This window comes from Aegilops tauschii, chromosome 2, assembly GCF_002575655.3.
Source record: "Aegilops tauschii subsp. strangulata cultivar AL8/78 chromosome 2, Aet v6.0, whole genome shotgun sequence".
NCBI lineage: Eukaryota > Viridiplantae > Streptophyta > Magnoliopsida > Poales > Poaceae > Aegilops > Aegilops tauschii.
The window spans coordinates 487,072,752-487,093,705 of NC_053036.3; the positions used below are offsets into that span (position 1 = coordinate 487,072,752).

General features: G+C 44.3%; 2 protein-coding genes across 2 annotated transcripts; both read left to right on the forward strand.

Annotated features, from left to right (window-relative positions):
* Positions 1-728: 728 nt before the first annotated feature.
* LOC109759231 (large ribosomal subunit protein eL14z) lies at positions 729-3,735 on the forward strand. Its single transcript, XM_020318055.4, has 5 exons — positions 729-876; positions 982-1,083; positions 3,049-3,178; positions 3,256-3,368; positions 3,456-3,735. Exons 1-5 carry the CDS (start codon positions 874-876, stop codon positions 3,513-3,515), a joined length of 408 nt encoding a protein of 135 aa, XP_020173644.1. The 5' UTR covers positions 729-873; the 3' UTR covers positions 3,516-3,735.
* Positions 3,736-17,990: 14,255 nt separating this feature from the next.
* LOC109759229 (uncharacterized) lies at positions 17,991-18,770 on the forward strand. Its single transcript, XM_020318052.1, has one exon. It carries the CDS (start codon positions 17,991-17,993, stop codon positions 18,768-18,770), a length of 780 nt encoding a protein of 259 aa, XP_020173641.1.
* The last annotated feature ends 2,184 nt before the right edge of the window (positions 18,771-20,954 follow it).

The window sequence follows — 20,954 nt, forward strand, 5'->3', positions numbered from 1 at the left end:
GGGCCGCTTTGGTTTGGCTCCGAAATCCTTATTTTCACAGTTTCAACGTGAATGTTTTCCACGCCCCTTAAAACTTTTTACAGGTCCGACGCGTTTACAGTGTCTGATCGGGTGACTTTTTTTACGCGGACCGTATTTTGACGGTTATTTTACGGGTTGGGATATTATATAGGGTCTGCTAGAGATGCTCTAAGTCTAAATACACCCCCTTTATTGATCAACGACAATGTTCATTGAAATACAATTGATATCACGTGGCTGTAGGAGCGAGAAATAGCTACCTACAAAAAGATGCATGTTTAGCAAGACTATGTGCCTCAGAATTTAAGTCTCTTCCCTCAAAAGTGAAGGAACAAGACTGAAACACCGGCATCGTGGCTTTGATCTCGCGGATAATGTTCGCGTGTAGCAAGACGGTCAAGAAAGCAGTTTTAGTCTATTTATAATTCTCTTTATTTAGGGAAATTCATAATTCTTTTTTGAGACAAATTTATAATTCTCTAATTTTTTTTAGGTTTTATAATTCTCTTTCTGAAAAGCCTGTGTCAGTATTTCAGGTTGTAGGCCCGATATGAATCCAGCCTATCCAGTTAAGCCCGCGTAAGCCCATTACCGGAGTGCATACGATAGAAGCCCAAAAATCCTCACAGTGCTCCAAAAGCCCATACCACAACCCCCAGAAACCTCTAACCTAGATCGGACGACTAGAAGCGTCGATCACCAGATCTGTCGGCTCTTATAGAACTCCTCGCCTAGGCTATATACACATCCGCTACATCCAGCCCCTCCCTCCCCTGTCTAGCCGCCCTCCGCCTCCCCGTCTCGCTCGTTCCCGCCTCTCGCCGCCGCCGCCGCCGCCCTCGCAGCCGCAAAATGGTAGGAAGACCTGGAAAATCTCACTCGCCGTCAGGCTTTCTCTCTCTCCTTCTCCCTCGTGGTCTTGGTTGATGACGATTGTGGCTTGTTTTCGTGCTCGTGCAGCCGTTCAAGAGGTTTGTGGAGATCGGGCGGGTCGCCCTGGTGAACTACGGCAAGGACTACGGCCGTCTCGTCGTCATCGTCGACGTTGTTGACCAGAACAGGGTGAGTTTGATGCCCTTCCCTGCTTCCTCGTGTCATTCTCGATCTGCTTTGACGGAGGAGCCTATACGGACGTAGTGATTGAGATCGTGCTCTAGTTTAGACTTTTCTTCTCTGCGTGTCCCTAGGCTGTAGATTTGAGCTGTTCAAGGTGTGGACTTTGTATGATTCCAAGTAAAAGTGTAACTGTACGGATATCATAGTGTTTCTGCGATTCTTTGTTACTTAACTTTGCTTGCATATCTAACTAGCCTTTACAACTATACAAATTTGAAAATGCTAGTTGATTTTTTACATGCCATTTGAAGTTTACACTTGGCAAGTAATATTGCAGACTCTTGTCAGCGCAGTTATGTTAGCATAACTTGTTTATGTTTTATATTTGACTCATCTCTAACATGCGGCCCTTTATCAACCCTGACAATGTTTTTAGTTGTATATGCTTTAGCTCACCTGATCAGTCTCGAATGTGCCTTGCGGCCTTACCTAAATGTCTGAGTTACTACTGAAAATAAACAGACGGACATGCTATTGCTCAAATATCTGTGATGTATTTTGCCACTCGATATTTATTGCTGTTTTCATTGTGAAATAAATAACTAAAGTATTAACTTCATCTTCCATGAGTTGTTGGTTTGTGATGCCTTCATCCTCCTCTTCTTCTTCTCATGATAGCAGCATTGCTCTGTTCTACTACCTATGTTTTTAAGGCGGTAAAGCCTCATAAGGCGGAGGAGGGCCGCTCTGACGCCTAAGCGCCAAGGCGAGGCAAGGCGATGCCTTAAACATTGCAGGAAAAGAGTTATCGATAGGTCTGCACATATTAATACTAGAAAAAGAGCAATGGCTGAGAGATGGGCCACTACTTATGCACCTCCCAGTGGCCCAAAAGCCCATCTAGTGGCCATATACACCCCTGTGACCTAATTCCACTATCTCCTTCCCTTCTTTCCCACCACGGCGCCACACCCTTCTGGTCCTCCCTCCTCCAGTCCCCCCTCCTCTTCATGGCCCCACCCTTCTCCCTCACAGCAGCAATCCCCAGGAGCAGCCACAACTAGGGCAGCCAGGAGCCTCCAGTCCTCCCTCCTCTTCATGGTGCCGGGAGACAGCGGGGCCGTCATCTCCAAGCCCCAGGAGCAGCCACAGCCGTACACTTCATATCTGTCTAAAGCAGGGTAGACGCCTTGCCATCCTGGGGCGCCTTGACGCTTAGGCGACGACTAGGCGACGCCTTAAAAACATAGTCTACTACTGTTTCTTGGTATATCCAGCAGGTCGTGGTTTGCAATTTATGATACTGATGCAGTATTTGCCAGTTTCCTTGCTGGGTTGTCCCTATAGCTACTTTTTAAATTATATTGGCGAATCATATTTTTAAAGGCAACATAAATTGTACTCCATCTGTAAACTAGTATAAGATTTTTTAGATCACTATGCCTTAGTGATGTAAGGTCTTATATTAGTTTACAGAGGAAGTATTAGTTACAGTGTTATAGCTCAGTTTTTTGATTGTTTCCTGGTAATGAGTTTCTAATGTTTGTTAGGATATTTATATCACTTACTACAATATCTACTCTGAGTTGATGGTGTTTAAAATTGTTCTTTGACCCTTAGTCTCATGGACTGTTTATCTGGAATGGCATTTCATGTCTTGTTTTGCTGTTTGCATTAACATAATTTTCTTCCAAAAAAGTGATCAGAGTGAGATACTGCATCTGACTAAGCACTAGCCTGCCCATTATGCTTGATGTAAAAAAAAAACCTGCCCATTATGCTGCAAATAACGGGACTTCTATTGTCTACATTCTCGATGATGATTGCCTGATCTGCTCTTGATATGTGTTGATACTTGTTTAACTGTTAACTTCCCTAGAGTTGATATTTGCATATATTTGCATTTGCCGAAGTATATGGTTTTCTTTGGTTGCTGAAGTACTCAATGCATTTGCTTTTATGTGAAAACAGGCACTTGTTGATGCTCCGGACATGGTCCGCTGCCAGATGAACTTCAAGCGGCTCTCTCTGACCGACATCAAGATTGACATCAAGCGGATCCCTAAGAAGGCAACTTTGATCAAAGCTATGGAGGAAGCTGGTATTAAACAAGTCCTTCAATAAATATTAAAAAATTGTTAATGGCAACTGTTTAAAAGAATGGCATCCTGATTGCAGATGTGAAGACCAAGTGGGAAAACAGCTCATGGGGCAAGAAGCTGATTGTCCAGAAGAAGAGGGCTGCGCTCAATGACTTCGACAGGTTCAAGGTCATGCTTGCCAAGATCAAGGTGAGATTCCCAAAGGCTCTTTCATGATTAATTCCTGTAAGCAAATTGTGCATGCATTCCTGACATTTATGATTACAATGTAAACAGAGGGGAGGAGCTATCAGGCAGGAGCTAGCGAAGCTTAAGAAGGAGGTTGCTGCTGCTTAGATCACTTTGGCGGGCAGACTGTTGAGCTTTTGGTCAGAGTTGTATCTTTGCCCCAAAATCGTGAAATATTGTGCGAATCACTCATCACTGTTATTGGTGTATCAGATGAAAATTTAGTAGTGTTTGAGATTTTGCTGGACTTGTCAGGATCCGAGATGGTATGTTATCTATCTGTTATTTGTGATGCCATCTAAATTCATGGGCCTGGTGCTTGCTGTTAGTCTGCTGTGCCTGCTTACCTCCAGCGGTCCAAAATCCTGGACCCCCCAGTGGCTCCACCGGGCATTTTTCCTGGAACAGCTTTGTTCCAATCGATCCTGTTTATGTTATACGGAGTACTATCGCAAGAAAAAGAGCTCGAAACGGTCAGTATGTTCTTGCCAACCACGCGTTGGAAGGGAATTTGTAGCCTCTTTCCGGCATGCCTTTCTTTTCAAGAGCAAGGCAGATTGCGTGCTTTAGCTTTATATATGGATGGATGATGGTAAAGTAAGATAGAACTTGCCAACTCCGGCACCAACGCACGTAATGCAACATCAACGCAAATGTATATACTCAACTTTGTCCATCAATAGGACCAATAATATAAGAGTTTTGTAAAAAACTGTCATGAAAAACAAATTCAATGGCATAAGTTTTGTCGCACATAGACAACATTTTGTTGATGTGAATGGGGAACCACTTAATTATCACTAAAAATTAATCACGGTTGTCTTCCACTGCGTGAAGACATTTTGTCGACATAGGGTAGATTTTATTGTCTTCAAATGAAGCATTTAGAAACACAATGAGACTAAAATGATCATATCTACGATCGATAAACTACAACAATAACTATATCCACAACAACCATCTCATTACACCACACGGGTGACAATGTTCTTCAACAGTAACTCCTTCTGGAAAGAAGTGACGGTCATGGGTCACCGTTGCTAGATCCAACCAGCGAAGGTCAGAATCTAGGTTTCCACCGTAAAAAATCAGTTCGAGCATATCCGAGCAATGCCTTGAAGAAGGTAACAACGTAAGAACATCACCATTGCCAGGTATAACCAACTCGGGTCAGTCCTAGGCTTTCACCCCGAAGTTCGAGGCTGGACGCTCGATTAGCACCACCATCGACGTCACTCATGTGTTGTCACCATCACTTTTCGGCAATCCCATCAACTATAATGTGCGACACTCGCTCCACAACCATCCCTCTACGTCAACCTTTCTCCACAGTTTGCATCTCGCTGCCGAAGTCAACCAACGGATCTAGAGTGAGGAACCCTTGTGAAGACACTTTTGTGGCCACCACAATGCAACAAGTCCGCGGCGGCAGGCCGGAATGGTCACCTCAACAGGTGAATCTCGGTGATGGGTCGGCTACTCGGGCATCCTCACCCAAGGCTAGCTGGATCAGGACCACAAATATCACCACAAGACGGCAACAACGACCACCATGCCCTAGATCGAGCCCCGCCAACATCAGTGGTCGGATCTGGCCGAGGAGTGGTCAAACCTACCGTCTCGTGCCTTGCCTTCCTGAGAAGCATGACCACTAGGCAAGGTGCCCAGAACAAGACGCGGATGAGTGATCCACCACTAGCCCGTTGTCGTACGCTGGGAAGCACGCCCATAAGTGCAATAGACGCATGGATCCACTGCCCTACACACGCCCTTCTTGGACACATCCAGATTTGAACGGAGAGGAAAGGCTCGAAAGCAAGAGTCACGCCGTCGCCGACCACCAACCACCGACCGGAGTTCTGCCCGGATGGCACTTGCCGGCGGCTGGGAGTGAGAAAGGGGCGAGGGGGCTAGAGCGACGACAGAGGGGAGACACACGAATCGCCTAATGGGACGATGCAGGGGTGCTAGATGCGTTTCCTTCTCGAAACTAACTGACTTGGTTGGTTGAGGGATCTGTACCAATTCCGTGGAGGACATATTTTGAAATAATGTATTTTACTTTATATTCACTCAAGGAGAAAGGTGGCAGAAGTGATAATATATAATTACTCCCTCCGTTCCAAAATAATTATTGTGGTTTTAGTTCAAATCCATACCAATGCACAATCATTTAGTTAGCACAAAATGGAAGCTCATTTCGCAGAAACACTATGTACGCACTGCAACTAGGGCGAATCACGTAGCACACCGGGTAGAGCAAGGTTCGTCCCAGAGAATAGAAGTAGTGTGTGTCCCACAACTATCTTGGTACGAATCGGGTGGGTAAGGGCGCTTCTTCCCCCATTGTTTGGACATGCCAATCTGTGTAGATTGATGGGGTTGAATGTGAATGATTATCTTAGCAAGATAGAGATAGAGACTTCCTGGTTTATGAGTTTTCGGTAGAAGAAGTATTGTGCTGAAGCACAACAACGCAACAGGTTGAGATGACCTTCCTGCTAAATTTTATCTGGAGTTTTGAAAAGAAAGTAAAGATGATTTGAAAGAGTTATTTGATGCTTTTCATATCGAGATATTGGCTATTGAGAGACTAAATCATGTTGTTATCTCTTTGATTCCCAAAACACCTGATGCAACAATTATTTAGATGTTAAACCTATATGTCTTTTCAATGCAAGTAATAAAAAACTTACAAAATGTGTTGGCTAATAGAGTATAATGTTTCCTAAGGTGGTTTGTGACACACAAACTAGGTTTATTAAACAGAAAGATATCATGGAGGGTATTGTCCCGTTGCATGAAACTGCACTGAGATTCACTCTAACAAAAAAGAAGTTTTTTTTGCTTAAGACGGATTTTGCGTATGCCCATGACAAAGTCAAATGGTCTTTCTTTATCAAATGACGCACATCAAAGGATTCAGATGTTTGGCGTGATTGGATAATAAAAATTGCTAGGGGTGGAGGATTGTCTATAGAGTTGAATACTATGGATGCATCCTTCCCCACTTTCAAAGGTGTTAGGCAGTCATCCCCTTCCCCCCCCCCACTTTTTAGGTATTATAGCAGATGGGCTAACCAGGCTTATCAAGAAAGTTCAATATTTGGGTTGTCTAAAAGTTTTGGTGCCTCATCTAGTAGATTGTGGTCTAGCAATTTTACAATATGTTGATGACATTGTATTTTTTTACATAAGAATGGCATGAAAAATGCTAGAGATCTCAAGTTCATGATGTGTACAATTGAATATAATTTTTAGGTTGGAAATAATTTTTCATAGGAGTCAAGTTTATTGTCTAGGAGATATCCTTTCCTAGATTACAACCACCGTGAAATCTTTACTTGCAATATGGACACACTTTTCATTTCTCTTTCTCTGGGGTTCCAATTGATGTCAAGCAATTCACATTGGAAACCAAATTAATATGAAGTTGAAAAGAAACTCCTCGCATGGAAAAGAAATATCCTATCAATAGGAGGCAAAGGGCAGCTTTGGCGAATTGTTTTATGAGCAGTGTTCCCCTGCACATGGTTTCCTTTGTGGAGGCCCTAATGGAGTTGTTAAGAGAATGGATTATCACAGGGTAGAATGTTATGGCAACAGACTAATGGGAAGATGTACCATATGTTATACTGACCTATAGTGCACTTAGCAAAGGATTATGGAGGTTTGAGAATTCTTGATCTCACCCCATTGAATTAGAGCATACATTGCAAACTATTGTTGTGATCGGAAAATATTGTAGATACATGACAAACACCGCTAAAAGGGAAATATTTGTAGAGACAAGTGTTGTCATTGTGGAAGAATGGAATCATGGATCACTGTTATGACCTATGGCAAGAGTCTGATGAATTTAATCATGCTTTTCATAGATATATCGAGATGATTGTAGGGGATGGAAGCATAATGCTTTTCTGAGAAGACACTTGCCTTAATGGGAGACCTTTTGCATCAAATTCCCCACATTGTACAACATCCCTTTACATTGAATGGGTGACAATCCTGAAAATCTTGACTGGTGGATCATTCTATTTACTCACTTTAAATTGGGTATCTATTTGCCTCCTTTTCCACTAGGATCGAAAATCCTATAATTTTCCATATCCATATGATCTAGTCCTTAGGTTTTCAAAATAGTGTAATGGAAAAAGAAGTGTTTCAAATCATTACTATTTGACTTGGACCTGTTCTAAAAAAGTTGAGGTATTTTGAATTGTTTGTTAACACGAACAAAGTAAGGGAAAACCTCTAAAAGAATTTCCATATTGACCTTGGACACACTATAAGCATACACGATTATTATATGGCGAGATATCAGACCAGCGAGAAATATTGCAGTATTTTGTGAACTTTGTGGACCTGGGAGATGAAGAAGATAAAGTGAACCGGAACATGGACACAAAAGGAAAATTCATAGTCAGGATCTTATACCTTCAGCTCAGATCAATGTCTATGGTTAGATACACACACATGCGGGGCTCAGAGTACCCTTTAAAATGAAAATCTCCCTATGTTTGATAGTTAATAACATAACATCCTAACACAGAATGATTTGGTTAAAAGGGGTTGGAGTGGTGATGAAAGTGTCACTTCTATGGAGAAAAAAGAGAAAGGGTGGATCATCTGTTGTATGGCTACTCATTAGCCAATTTCATCTGGCAAGTGATTTTCTCTGCTTTTGGATGATCACCAGAACGCTTGAACACACCGATGATTTGTTTTGAGGGTGGAGTGACTCTTTCCCATTGTCTCAATGCAATGTTTGCTCCATGCGGGAGTAACAATGTGTTGGAATTTCTGGAATATGTCCAGTGCTTTTTGAGAAGAAATACCAAAATCAAAGAAGTATCAAAGCTAGAGTGAAGCCGCTGGAGAAGGTGATTTCTCAAGCTTATGCAGGGAGACGTGGTTGGGCGCCAATGAATTGTGATGATAATGATTGTTGAATTTGCGTTTTGGTTAGAAGTTGCTCTTTGTTAGCATTGATTTGCTATTGTTTCATATTTGTTTAACTAGAAAAAGAAGTACTCCATCCTTTCCGGTTTATTAGGCCCATCTTATAAATGAAAATGCCTGCACACAAAGCTTTTTCGTCCGACATCGGTCGACCAGATAGTAAATCATGTTGCATGTGATGTCCCACAAACTGAATCATCCCGGACTGTCTCTAATCATACAAGTGTTACATGGGAATTCTTCGTACGTATAGGAGGATTGTCCTACAAATCTCATCAAATAAGGAGGACACAGTTAAGTATAGACAAAAGCTACATACATGACCCCCTCATTCCTAATGCATTGGTTGATTCCACATTGAGAACCAAAATTTGACAGAATTTAACGTAGACACTGCTATATTGCTATATTTGACCATTCCCAAAACAATGAGCCCTATATACAAAACTTTAGCTCTAATGGATTTTAACTAATTCTGGACGGAGGGAGTATAAGACATTGCTAACCTTTCTTTTTTTGCACGCGCTTAATTTATAGGGTATGGCTAGCTTTCATCTAGATGATAACTAATCAAGTCTCATCTGAATGACATTAGTATGAAAAAAGAAAATGAAAAGATCCCCACGTAATTTCCGTGTAAAGGTATATGACATGAGTTTTTTTAAACACAAACGACATATGAGTTAGATGAGACTTTGTTAGACACTCCCTTTGTAAAGAAATATAAAAGTGTTTAGATCACTACTTTAGTGATCTATGTTGAATATGAAAGAAATATGCCCTAGAGGCAATAATAAAGTTATTATTTATTTCCTTATATCATGATAAATGTTTATTATTCATGCTAGAATAGTATTAACCGGAAACATAATGCTTGTGTGAATACATAGACAAACAGAGTGTCACTAGTATGCCTCTACTTGACTAGCTCATTGATCAAAGATGGTTATGTTTCCTAGCCATAGACATGAGTTGTCATTTGATTAACGGGATCAAATCATTAGGAGAATGATGTGATTGACTTGACCCATTCCGTTAGCTTAGCACTTGATCGTTTAGTATTCTGCTATTGCTTTCTTCATGACTTATACATGTTCCTATGACTATGAGATTATGCAACTCCCGTTTACCGGAGGAACACTTTGTGTGCTACCAAACGTCACAACGTAACTGGGTGATTATAAAGGAGCTCTACAGGTGTCTCTGAAGGTACTTGTTGGGTTGATGTATTTCAAGATTAGGATTGGTCACTCCGATTGTCGGAGAGGTATCTCTGGGCCCACTCGGTAATGCACATCACTATAAGCCTTGCAAGCATTGTAACTAATGAGTTAGTTGCGGGATGATGTATTACGGAACGAGTAAAGAGACTTGCCGGTAACGAGATTGAACTAGGTATTAAGATACCGACGATCGAATCTCGGGCAAGTAACATACCGATGACAAAGGGAACAACGTATGTTGTTATGCGGTTTGACCGATAAAGATCTTCGTAGAATATGTAGGAGCCAATATGAGCATCCAAGTTCCGCTATTGGTTATTGACCGGAGACGTGTCTCGGTCAGGTCTACATAGTCCTCGAACCCGTAGGGTCCGCACGCTTAAAGTTCGATGACGATTGTATTATGAGTTTTTGTGTTTTGATGTACCGAAGATAGTTCGGAGTCCCGGATGTGATCACGGACATGACGAGGAGTCTCGAAATGGTCGAGACATAAAGATCGATATATTGGATGACTATGTTCGGACACGGGAATGGTTTCGGGGAGTTTTGGACATATACCGAAGTACCGGGGGTTTACCGGAACCCTCCGGGGAGTTTAATGGGCCAAGATGGGACTTAGTGGAGAAGAGGAGGGGCGGCTAGGGCTGGCTGCGTGACCCCTCCCCCTCTAGTCCGAATTGGACAAGGAGGGGGGGGGGCGCCCCCTTTCCTTCCTCCCCTCTCCTTCCCTTCCATTCCCCCTCCTACTCCAACTAGGAAAAGAGGGAGTCCCACTCCCGGTGGAAGTAGGACTCCTCCCTGGCGCGCCCTCCTCCTGGCCGGTGTCTTCCTCCCCCTGATCCTTTATATAGGGGGGCAGGGGGGCACCTCTAGACACACAAGTTGATCTGTTGATCTATTCCAGCCGTGTGCGGTGCCCCCTCCACCATATTCCACCTCGGTCATATCGTATAGGTGCTTAGGCGAAGCCCTGTGTCGGTAGAACCATCATCACCGTCATCATGCCGTCGTGCTGACAGAACTCTCCCGTGAAGCTCTGCTGGATCGGAGTTCGCGGGACGTCATCGAGCTGAACGTGTGCTGAATTCGGAGGTGCCATACGTTCGGTACTTGGATCTTGAAGATGTACGACTACATCAACCGCGTTGTGCTAACGCTTCCGCTTTCGGTCTACGAGGGTACGTGGACAACACTCTCCCCTCTCATTGCTATGCATCACCATGATCCTGCGTGTGCGTAGGATTTTTTTGAAATTACTACGTTCCCCAACAGTGGCATCTGAGCCTGGTTTTATGCGTAGATGTTATATGCACGAGTAGAACACAAGTGAGTTGTGGGCGATACAAGTCATACTGCTTACCAGCATGTCATACTTTGGTTCGGCGGTATTGTTGGATGAAGCGGCCCGGACCGACATTACGCGTACGCTTACGCGAGACTGGTTCTACCCACGTGCTTTGCACATAGGTGGCTGGCGGGTGTCAGTTTCTCCAACTTTAGTTGAACCGAGTGTGGCTACGCCCAGTCCTTGAGAAGGTTAAAACAGCACTAACTTGACGAACTATCGTTGTGGTTTTGATGCGTAGGTAAGAATGGTTCTTGCTCAGCCCGTAGCAGCCACGTAAAACTTGCAACAACAAAGTAGAGGACGTCTAACTTGTTTTTGCAGGGCATGTTGTGATGTGATATGGTCAAGGCATAATGCTATATTTTATTGTATGAGATGATCATGTCTTGTAACCGAGTTATCGGCAACTGGCAGGGGCCATATGGTTGTCGCTTTATTGTATGCAATGCAATCGCCCTGTAATTGCTTTACTTTATCACTAAGCGGTAGCGATAGTCGTAGAAGCAATAGTTGGCGAGACGACAACGATGCTACGATGGAGATCAAGGTGCCGTGCCGGTGATGATGGTGATCATGACGGTGCTTCGGAGATGGAGATCACAAGCACAAGATGATGATGGCCATATCATATCACTTATATTGATTGCATGTGATGTTTATCTTTTATACATCTTATTTTGCTTAGATCGACGGTAGCATTATAAGATGATCTCTCACTAAATTTCAAGGTATAAGTGTTCTCCCTGAATATGCACCGTTGCGAAAGTTCTTCGTGCTGAGACACCACGTGATGATCGGGTGTGATAGGCTCTACGTTCAAATACAACGGGTGCAAAACAGTTGCACACGCGGAATACTCAGGTTAAACTTGACGAGCGTAGCATATGCAGATATGGCCTCGGAACACTGAGACCGAAAGGTCGAGCGTGAATCATATAGTAGATATGATCAACATAGTGATGTTCACCATTGAAAACTACTCCATATCACGTGATGATCGGACATGGTTTAGTTGATTTGGATCACGTGATCACTTAGATGATTAGAGAGATGTCTATCTAAGTGGGAGTTCTTAAGTAATATGATTAAATTGAACTTAAATGTATCATGAACTTAGTACCTGATAGTATTTAGCTTGTCTATGTTGTTGTAGATAGATGGCCTGTGATGTTGTTTCGTTGAATTTTAATGCGTTCCTTGAGAAAGCAAAGTTGAAAGATGATGGTAGCAATTACACGGATTGGGTCCGTAACTTGAGGATTATCCTCATTGCTGCACAGAAGAATTACGTCCTGGAAGCACCGCTAGGTGCCAGACCTGCTGCAGGAGCAACACCAGATGTTATGAACGTCTGGCAGAGCAAAGCTGATGACTACTCGATAGTTCCGTGTGCCATGCTTTACGGCTTAGAACCGGGACTTCGACGACGTTTTGAACGTCATGGAGCATATGAGATGTTCCAGGAGTTGAAGTTAATATTTCAAGCAAATGCCCGGATTGAGAGATATGAAGTCTCCAATAAGTTCTACAGCTGCAAGATGGAAGAGAATAGTTCTGTCAGTGAGCATATACTCAGAGTGTTTGGGTATAACAATCACTTGATTCAACTGGGAGTTAATCTTCTGGATGATAGCGTCATTGACAGAATTCTTCAATCACTGCCACCAAGCTATAAGAGCTTCGTGATGAACTATAATATGCAAGGGATGGATAAGACAATTCCCGAGCTCTTCACAATGCTAAAGGCTGCGGAGGTAGAAATCAAAAAGGAGCATCAAGTGTTGATGCTCAACAAGACCACCAGTTTCAAGAAAAAGGGCAAAGGGAAGAAGAAGGGGAACTTCAAGAAGAATAGCAAACAAGTTGCTGCTCAGGAGAAGAAACCCAAGTCTGGACCTAAGCCTGAGACTGAGTGCTTCTACTGCAAACAGACTGGTCACTGGAAGTGGAACTGCCCCAAGTATTTGGCGGATAAGAAGGATGGCAAGGTGAAAAAAGGTATATGTGATATACATGTTATTGATGTGTACCTTACTAATGCTCGCAGTAGCACCTGGGTATTTGATACTGGTTCTGTTGCTAATATTTGCAACTCGAAATAGGGACTACTGATTAAGCGAAGATTGGCTAAGGACGAGGTGACGATGCGCATGGGAAATGGTTCCAAAGTCAATGTGATCGCGGTCGGCACGCTAACTCTACATCTACCTTCAGGATTAGTTTTAGACCTGAATAATTGTTATTTGGTGCCAGCGTTGAGCATGAACATTATATCTGGATCTTGTTTAATGTGAGACGGTTATTCATTTAAATCAGAGAATAATGGTTGTTCTATTTATATGAGTAATATCTTTTATGGTCATGCACCCTTGAGGAGTGGTATATTTATATTAAATCTCGATAGTAGTGATACACATATTCATAATATTGAGGCCAAAAGATGCAGAGTTGATAATGATAGTGCAACTTATTTGTGGCACTGCCGTTTAGGTCATATTGGTGTAAAGCACATGAAGAAACTCCATTCCGATGGACTTTTGGAATCACTTGATTATGAATCACTTGGTACTTGCGAACCATGCCTCATGGGCAAGATGACTAAAACGCCGTTCTCCAAAACTATGGAGCGAGCAACAGATTTGCTGGAAATCATACATACAGATGTATGCGGTCCGATGAATGTTGAGGCTCGCGGCGGGTATCGTTATTTTCTCACCTTCACAGATGATTTAAGCAGATATGGGTATATCTTCTTAATGAAACATAAGTCTGAAATATGTGAAAAGTTCAAAGAATTTCAGAGTGAAGTTGAAAATCATCGTAACAAGAAAATAAAGTTCCTACGATCTGATCGTGGAGGAGAATATTTGAGTTACGAGTTTGGTCTACATTTGAAACAATGCGGAATAGTTTCGCAACTCACGCCACCTGAAACACCACAGCGTAATGGTGTGTCCGAACATCATAATCGTACTTTACTAGATATGGTGCGATCTATGATGTCTCTTACTGATTTACCGCTATCGTTTTGGGGTTATGCTCTAGAGATAGCTGCATTCATGTTAAATAGGGCACCATCGAAATCCGTTGAGACGATGCCTTATGAACTATGGTTTCGCAAGAAACCAAAGTTGTCGTTTCTTAAAGTTTGGGGCTGCGATGCTTATGTGAAAAGCTTCAACCTGATAAGCTCAAACCCGAATCGGAGAAATGTGTCTTCATAGGATACCCAAAAGAGACTGTTGGGTACACCTTCTATCACAGATCCGAAGGCAAGACTTTTGTTGCTAAATTTGGATCCTTTCTAGAGAAGGAGTTTCTCTCGAAAGAAGTGAGTGGGAGGAAAGTAGAACTTGATGAGGTAACTGTACCTGCTCCCTTATTGGAAAGTATTTTATCAGAGAAACCGGTTCCTGTGACGTCTATACCAATTAGTGAGGAAGCTAATGATGATCATCATAAAACTTCAGATCAAGTTGCTACTGAACCTCGTAGATCAACCAGAGTAAGATCCGCACCCGAGTGGTACGGTAATCCTATTCTGGAGGTTAGGTTACTAGACCATGACGAACCTACGAACTATGAAGAAGCGATGGTGAGCCCAGATTCCGCGAAATGGCTTGAAGCCATGAAATCTGAGATGGGATCCATGTATGAGAACAAAGTGTGGACTTTGGTTGACTTGCACGATGACCGGCAAGCCATTGAGAATAAATTGATCTTCAAGAAGAAGACTGACGCTGACGGTAATGTTACTATTTATAAAGCTCGACTTGTTGCAAAAGGTTTTCGACAAGTTCAAGGGATTGACTATGATGAGACTTTCTCACCCGTAGCGATGCTTAAGTCTGTCCGAATCATGTTAGCAATTGCCGCATTTTATGATTATGAAATTTGGCAAATGGATGTCAAAACTGCATTCCTGAATGGATTTCTGGAAGAAGAGCTGTATATGATGCAACCGGAAGGTTTTGTCGATCCAAAGGGAGCTAACAAAGTGTGCAAGCTCCAACGATCCATTTATGGACTGGTGCAAGCCTCTCGGAGTTGGAATAAACATTTTGATAGTGTGATCAAAGCATATGGATTTATACAGACTTTTGGAGAAGTCTGTATTTACAAGAAAGTGAGTGGGAGTTCTGTAGCATTTCTTATATTATATGTGGATGACATATTGTTGATCGGAAATGATATAGAATTTCTGGATAGCATAAAGGGATATTTGAACAAGAGTTTTTTAATGAAGGACCTCGGTGAAGCTGCTTATATATTGGGCATCAAGATCTATAGAGATAGATCAAGACGCTTAATTGGACTTTGACAAAGCACATACCTTGATAAAGTTTTGAAGAAGTTCAAAATGGATCAGGCAAAGAAAGGGTTCTTGCCTGTGTTACAAGGTGTGAAGTTGAGTAAGACTCAATGCTCGACCACTGCAGAAGATAGAGAGAAGATGAAAGATGTTCCCTATGCTTCAGCCATAGGCTCTATCATGTATGCAATGCTGTGTACCAGACCTGATGTGTGCCTTGCTATAAGTTTAGCAGGGAGGTAATAAAGTAATCCAGGAGTGGATCACTGGACAGCGGTCAAGAACATCCTGAAATACCTGAAAAGGACTAAGGATATGTTTCTCGTTTATGGAGGTGACAAAGAGCTAGTCGTAAATGGTTACGTCGATGCAAGCTTTGACACTGATCCGGACGATTCTAAATCGCAAACCGGATACGTGTTTACATTGAACGGTGGAGCTGTCAGTTGGTGCAGTTCTAAACAAAGCATCGTGGCGGGATCTACATGTGAAGCGGAGTACATAGCTGCTTCGGAAGCAGCAAATGAAGGAGTCTGGATGAAGGAGTTCATATCCGATCTAGGTGTTATACCTAGTGCATCGGGTCCAATGAAAATCTTTTGTGACAATACTGGTGCAAGTGCTTTGGTAAAGGAATCCCGATTTCACAAGAGAACCAAGCACATCAAGAGACGCTTCAACTCCATCCGGGATCAAGTCCAGGTGGGAGACATAGAGATTTGCAAGATACATACGGATCTGAATGTTGCAAACCCGTTAACTAAGCCTCTTCCACGAGCAAAACATGATCAGCACCAAGGCTCCATGGGTGTTAGAATCATTACTGTGTAATCTAGATTATTGACTCTAGTGCAAGTGGGAGACTGAAGGAAATATGCCCTAGAGGCAATAATAAAGTTATTATTTATTTCCTTATATCATGATAAATGTTTATTATTCATGCTAGAATTGTATTAACCGGAAACATAATGCTTGTGTGAATACATAGACAAACAGAGTGTCACTAGTATGCCTCTACTTGACTAGCTCATTGATCAAAGATGGTTATGTTTCCTAGCCATAGACATGAGTTGTCATTTGATTAACGGGATCACATCATTAGGAGAATGATGTGATTGACTTGACCCATTCTGTTAGCTTAGCACTTGATCGTTTAGTATTCTGCTATTGCTTTCTTCATGACTTATACATTTTCCTATGACTATGAGATTATGCAACTCCCGTTTACCGGAGGAACACTTTGTGTGCTACCAAACATCACAACGTAACTGGGTGACTATAAAGGAGCTCTACAGGTGTCTCTGAAGGTACTTGTTGGGTTGGCGTATTTCGAGATTAGGATTTGTCACTCCGATTGTCGGAGAGGTATCTCTGGGCCCACTCGGTAATGCACATCACTAAAAGCCTTGCAAGCATTGTAACTAATGAGTTAGTTGCGGTATAATGTATTACGGAACGAGTAAAGAGACTTGCCGGTAACGATATTGAACTAGATATTGAGATACCGACGATCGAATCTCGGGCAAGTAACATACCGATGACAAAGGGAACAACGTATGTTGTTATGCGGTTTGACCAATAAAGATCTTCGTAGAATATGTAGGAGCCAATATGAGCATCCAGGTTCCGCTATTGGTTATTGACCGGAGACATGTCTCGGTCATGTCTACATAGTTCTCGAACCCGTAGGGTCCGCACGCTTAAACTTCGATGACGATTGTATTATGAGTTTTTGTGTTTTGATGTACCAAAGATAGTTCGGAGTCCCGGATGTGATCACGGACATGACGAGGAGTCTCAAAATGATCGAGACATAAAGATCGATATATTGGATGACTATGTTCGGACACCGGAATGGTTTCGGGGAGTTTCGGACATATACCGGAGTACCGGGGGGTTAGCGGAACCCCCCGAGAAGTTTAATGGGCCAAGATGGGCCTTAGTGGAGAAGAGGAGGGGCGCCTAGGGCTGTCCGCGCGCCCCCTCCCCCTCTAGTCCGAATTGGACAAGGAGGGGGGGGGGGGGCGGCGGCTCCCCTCTCCTTCCTCCCCTCTCCTTCCCTTCCTTCCCCCTCCTACTCCAACTAGGAAAAGAGGGAGTCCTACTCCCGGTGGGAGTAGGACTCCTCCCTGGTGCACCCTCCTCCTGGACGGTGGCCTCCCCCTGATCCTTTATATACGGGGGCAGGGGGCACCTCTAGACACACAAGTTGATCTGTTGATCTATTCCAGCCGTGTGCGGTGCCCCCCTCCACCATATTCCACCTTGGTCATATCGTAGCGGTGCTTAGGCGAAGCCCTGTGTCGGTAGCAACATCATCACCGTCATCAGTCGTCGTGCTGACGGAACTCTCCCGTGAAGCTCTGCTGGATCGGAGTTCGCGGGACGTCATCGAGCTGAACGTGTGCTGAACTCGGAGGTGCCGTACGTTCGGTACTTGGATCGGTCAGATCGTGAAGACGTACGACTACATCTACCGCGTTGTGCTAACGCTTCCACTTTCGGTCTACGAGGGTACATGGACAACACTCTCCCCTCTTGTTGCTATGCATCACCATGATCCTGTTTGTGCCTAGGATTTTTTTTTGAAATTACTACGTTCCCCAACCGAATATATGGTTGTGCATGTTTATTGTATATCTTGGCCGCCACCCCTAGCCGCGCCAACCCTAACCCGCGCCGCTAGCCACGTCGCCCCTCCCAAGCTGCGCCGCACCACCTTCCCTGCCGCTCCCATGGCGTCCCCTGGATCCTCCGCCACCACCCGCACCAACCCGTTCGCTGGCCCCGACCCCGTCCTCATCTGCGATTTCAACATCCTCGGACGGGTTCCCGCCGTCCTCGATCACCTCACCTCCACCTACTATGCCTGGAAGACGTACTTCTCCCTTGTGTTCCGTGAGTACAATCTCCGGGATCACGTTGATGGCTCCGTGGATTCTCGGTTCATGGATGACGATGAGGAGTGGATGACCATTGATGCCACTCTCATTCATTGGTTTTACACCACCATCTCGAAGGACCTTTTCCGCACGGTGGTCTCTGCCGAGGATGATGCTCACGCCGTCTGGACCAAGCTCAACGGTCTCTTCACCGACAACGCGCTCCAGCGCAAGGTTTTCTTGCACGACGAGTTTTTTGGGTGTCAGCAGCACGACTCATCCGTTGACGATTATTGCATGCACCTCAAGAAGCTCGTTGACGAGCTCCGTGACCTCGGTGAGAAGGTCTCCGACGAGCTTCTTCTTATCACGCTCATCGCCGGCCTGAACGACGACTTCGGGAACGCCGCCTCCAACATCCCCCTCATCGCCGAACCGACTTTCTCCAAGGTCGTGGCGTACCTGAAGCTGGAGGAAAGGAGGATGAGGATTTCGCGCACTCGGGCCACTCACACGGCCCTCACCGCCGGCACCCACGATGGTGGCCCAACCACTGCCCCGGCTCCTCAGCCGCGGCCCGGTCCGGTCCCCTTCCAGGCGCCGCCCCACCCCGGTGAAGGAAATATGCCCTAGAGGCAATAATAAAGTTATTATTTATTTCCTTATATCATCATAAATGTTTATTATTCATGCTAGAATTGTATTAACCAGAAACATAATACATGTGTGAATACATAGACAAACAGAGTGTCACTAGTATGCCTCTACTTGACTAGCTCGTTAATTAAAGATGGTTATGTTTCCTAACCATATACATGAGTTGTCATTTGATTAACGGGATCACATCATTAGGAGAATGATGTGATTGACTTGACCCATTCCGTTAGCTTAGCACTTGATCGTTTAGTTTGTTGCTATTGCTTTCTTCATGACTTATACATGTTCCTATGACTATGAGATTATGCAACTCCCGTTTACCGGAGGAACACTTTGTGTGCAACCAAACGTCACAACGTAACTGGGTGATTATAAAGGTGCTCTACAGGTGTCTCCGAAGGTACTTGTTGGGTTGGCGTATTTCGAGATTAGGATTTGTCACTCCGATTGTCGGAGAGGTATCTCTGGGCCCACTCAGTAATGCACATCACTATAAGCCTTGCAAGCATTCTAACTAATGAGTTAGTTGCGGGATGATGTATTATGGAACGAGTAAAGAGACTTGCCGGTAACGAGATTGAACTAGGTATTGAGATACCGACGATCGAATCTCGGGCAAGTAACATACCGATGACAAAGGGAACAACGTATGTTGTTATGCAGTTTCACCGAAAAAGATCTTCGTAGAATATGTGGGAGCCAATATGAGCATCCAGGTTCCGCTATTGGTTATTGACCGAAGACGTGTCTCGGTCATGTCTACATAGTTCTCGAACCCGTAGGGTCCGCACGCTTAAAGTTCGATGACGGTTATATTATGAGTTTATGTGATTTGATGTACCGAAGGTAGTTCGGAGTCCCGGATGAGATCGGGGACATGACGAGGAGTCTCGAAATGGTCGAGACGTAAAGATCGATATATTGGACGACTATATTCGGACATCGGAAAGGTTCCGAGTGATTCGGGTATTTTTCGGAGTACCGGAGAGTTACGGGAATTCGCCGGGGAGTATATGGGCCTTATTGGGCTTTAGGGGAAAGAGAGAGGAGAGGCTGCGCGCCCCCCCTAGGCCTAGTCCGAATTGGACTAGGGGGAGGGGCTGCGGCCCCTCCTTCCTTCTCTTCTCTCTCCCCTTTCCTTGACTCCTACTACTTGGAAGGGGGGGAATCCTACTCCCGGTGGGAGTAGGACTCCTCCTAGGGCGCGCCATAGAGAGGGCCGGCCCTCCCCCTCCTCCACTCCTTTATATACGGGGAGGGGGCACCCCTTGGAGATACAACAATTGATCTCTTGATCTCTTAGCCGTGTGCCGTGTCCCCCTCCACCATAATCCACCTCGATTATATCGTAGCGGTGCTTAGGTGAAGCCCTGCGTCGGTAGAACATCATCATCGTCACCACGCCGTCGTGCTGACGGAACTGTCCCTCAAAGCTCGGCCGGATCGGAGTTCGAGGGACGTCATCGAGTTGAACGTGTGCAGAACTCGGAGGTGCCGTGCGTTCGGAACTTGATCGGTCGGATCGTGAAGACGTACAACTACATCAACCGCGTTGTGCTAAAGCTTCCGCTTTCGGTCTACGAGGGTACGTGGACACACTCTCCCCTCTCGTTGCTATGCATCACCATGATCCTGCGTGTGCGTAGGATTTTTTTTGAAATTACTACGTTCCCCAACAGTGGCATCCGAGCCAGTTTTTATGCGTAGATGTTATATGCACGAGTAGAACACAAGTGAGTTGTGGACGATACAAGTCATACTGCTTACCAGCATGTCATACTTTGGTTCAGCGGTATTGTTGGATGAAGCGGCCCAGACCGACATTACGCGTACGCTTACGCGAGACTGGTTCTACCGACGTGCTTTGCACACAGGTGGCCGGCGGGTGTCAGTTTCTCCAACTTTAGTTGAACCGAGTGTGGCTACGCCCGGTCCTTGAGAAGGTTAAAACAACACTAACTTGATGAACTATCGTTGTGGTTTTGATGTGTAGGTAAGAACGGTTCTTGCTCAGCCCGTAGCAGCCACGTAAAACTTGCAACAACAAAGTAGAGGACGTCTAACTTGTTTTTGCAGGGCATGTTGTGATGTGATATGGTCAAGGCATAATGCTATATTTTATTGTATGAGATGATCATGTCTTGTAACCGAGTTATCGGC

Coding starts and splice junctions, on each gene's coding strand:
- LOC109759231 (XM_020318055.4), top strand. Junction 1,084..3,048: donor ACGTTGTTGACCAGAACAGG/GTGAGTTTGATG, acceptor ATGTGAAAACAG/GCACTTGTTGATGCTCCGGA. Junction 3,179..3,255: donor CAAAGCTATGGAGGAAGCTG/GTATTAAACAAG, acceptor TCCTGATTGCAG/ATGTGAAGACCAAGTGGGAA.
- LOC109759229 (XM_020318052.1), top strand. CDS start 17,991: ATGGCGTCCCCTGGATCCTCCGCCACCACCCGCACCAACCCGTTCGCT.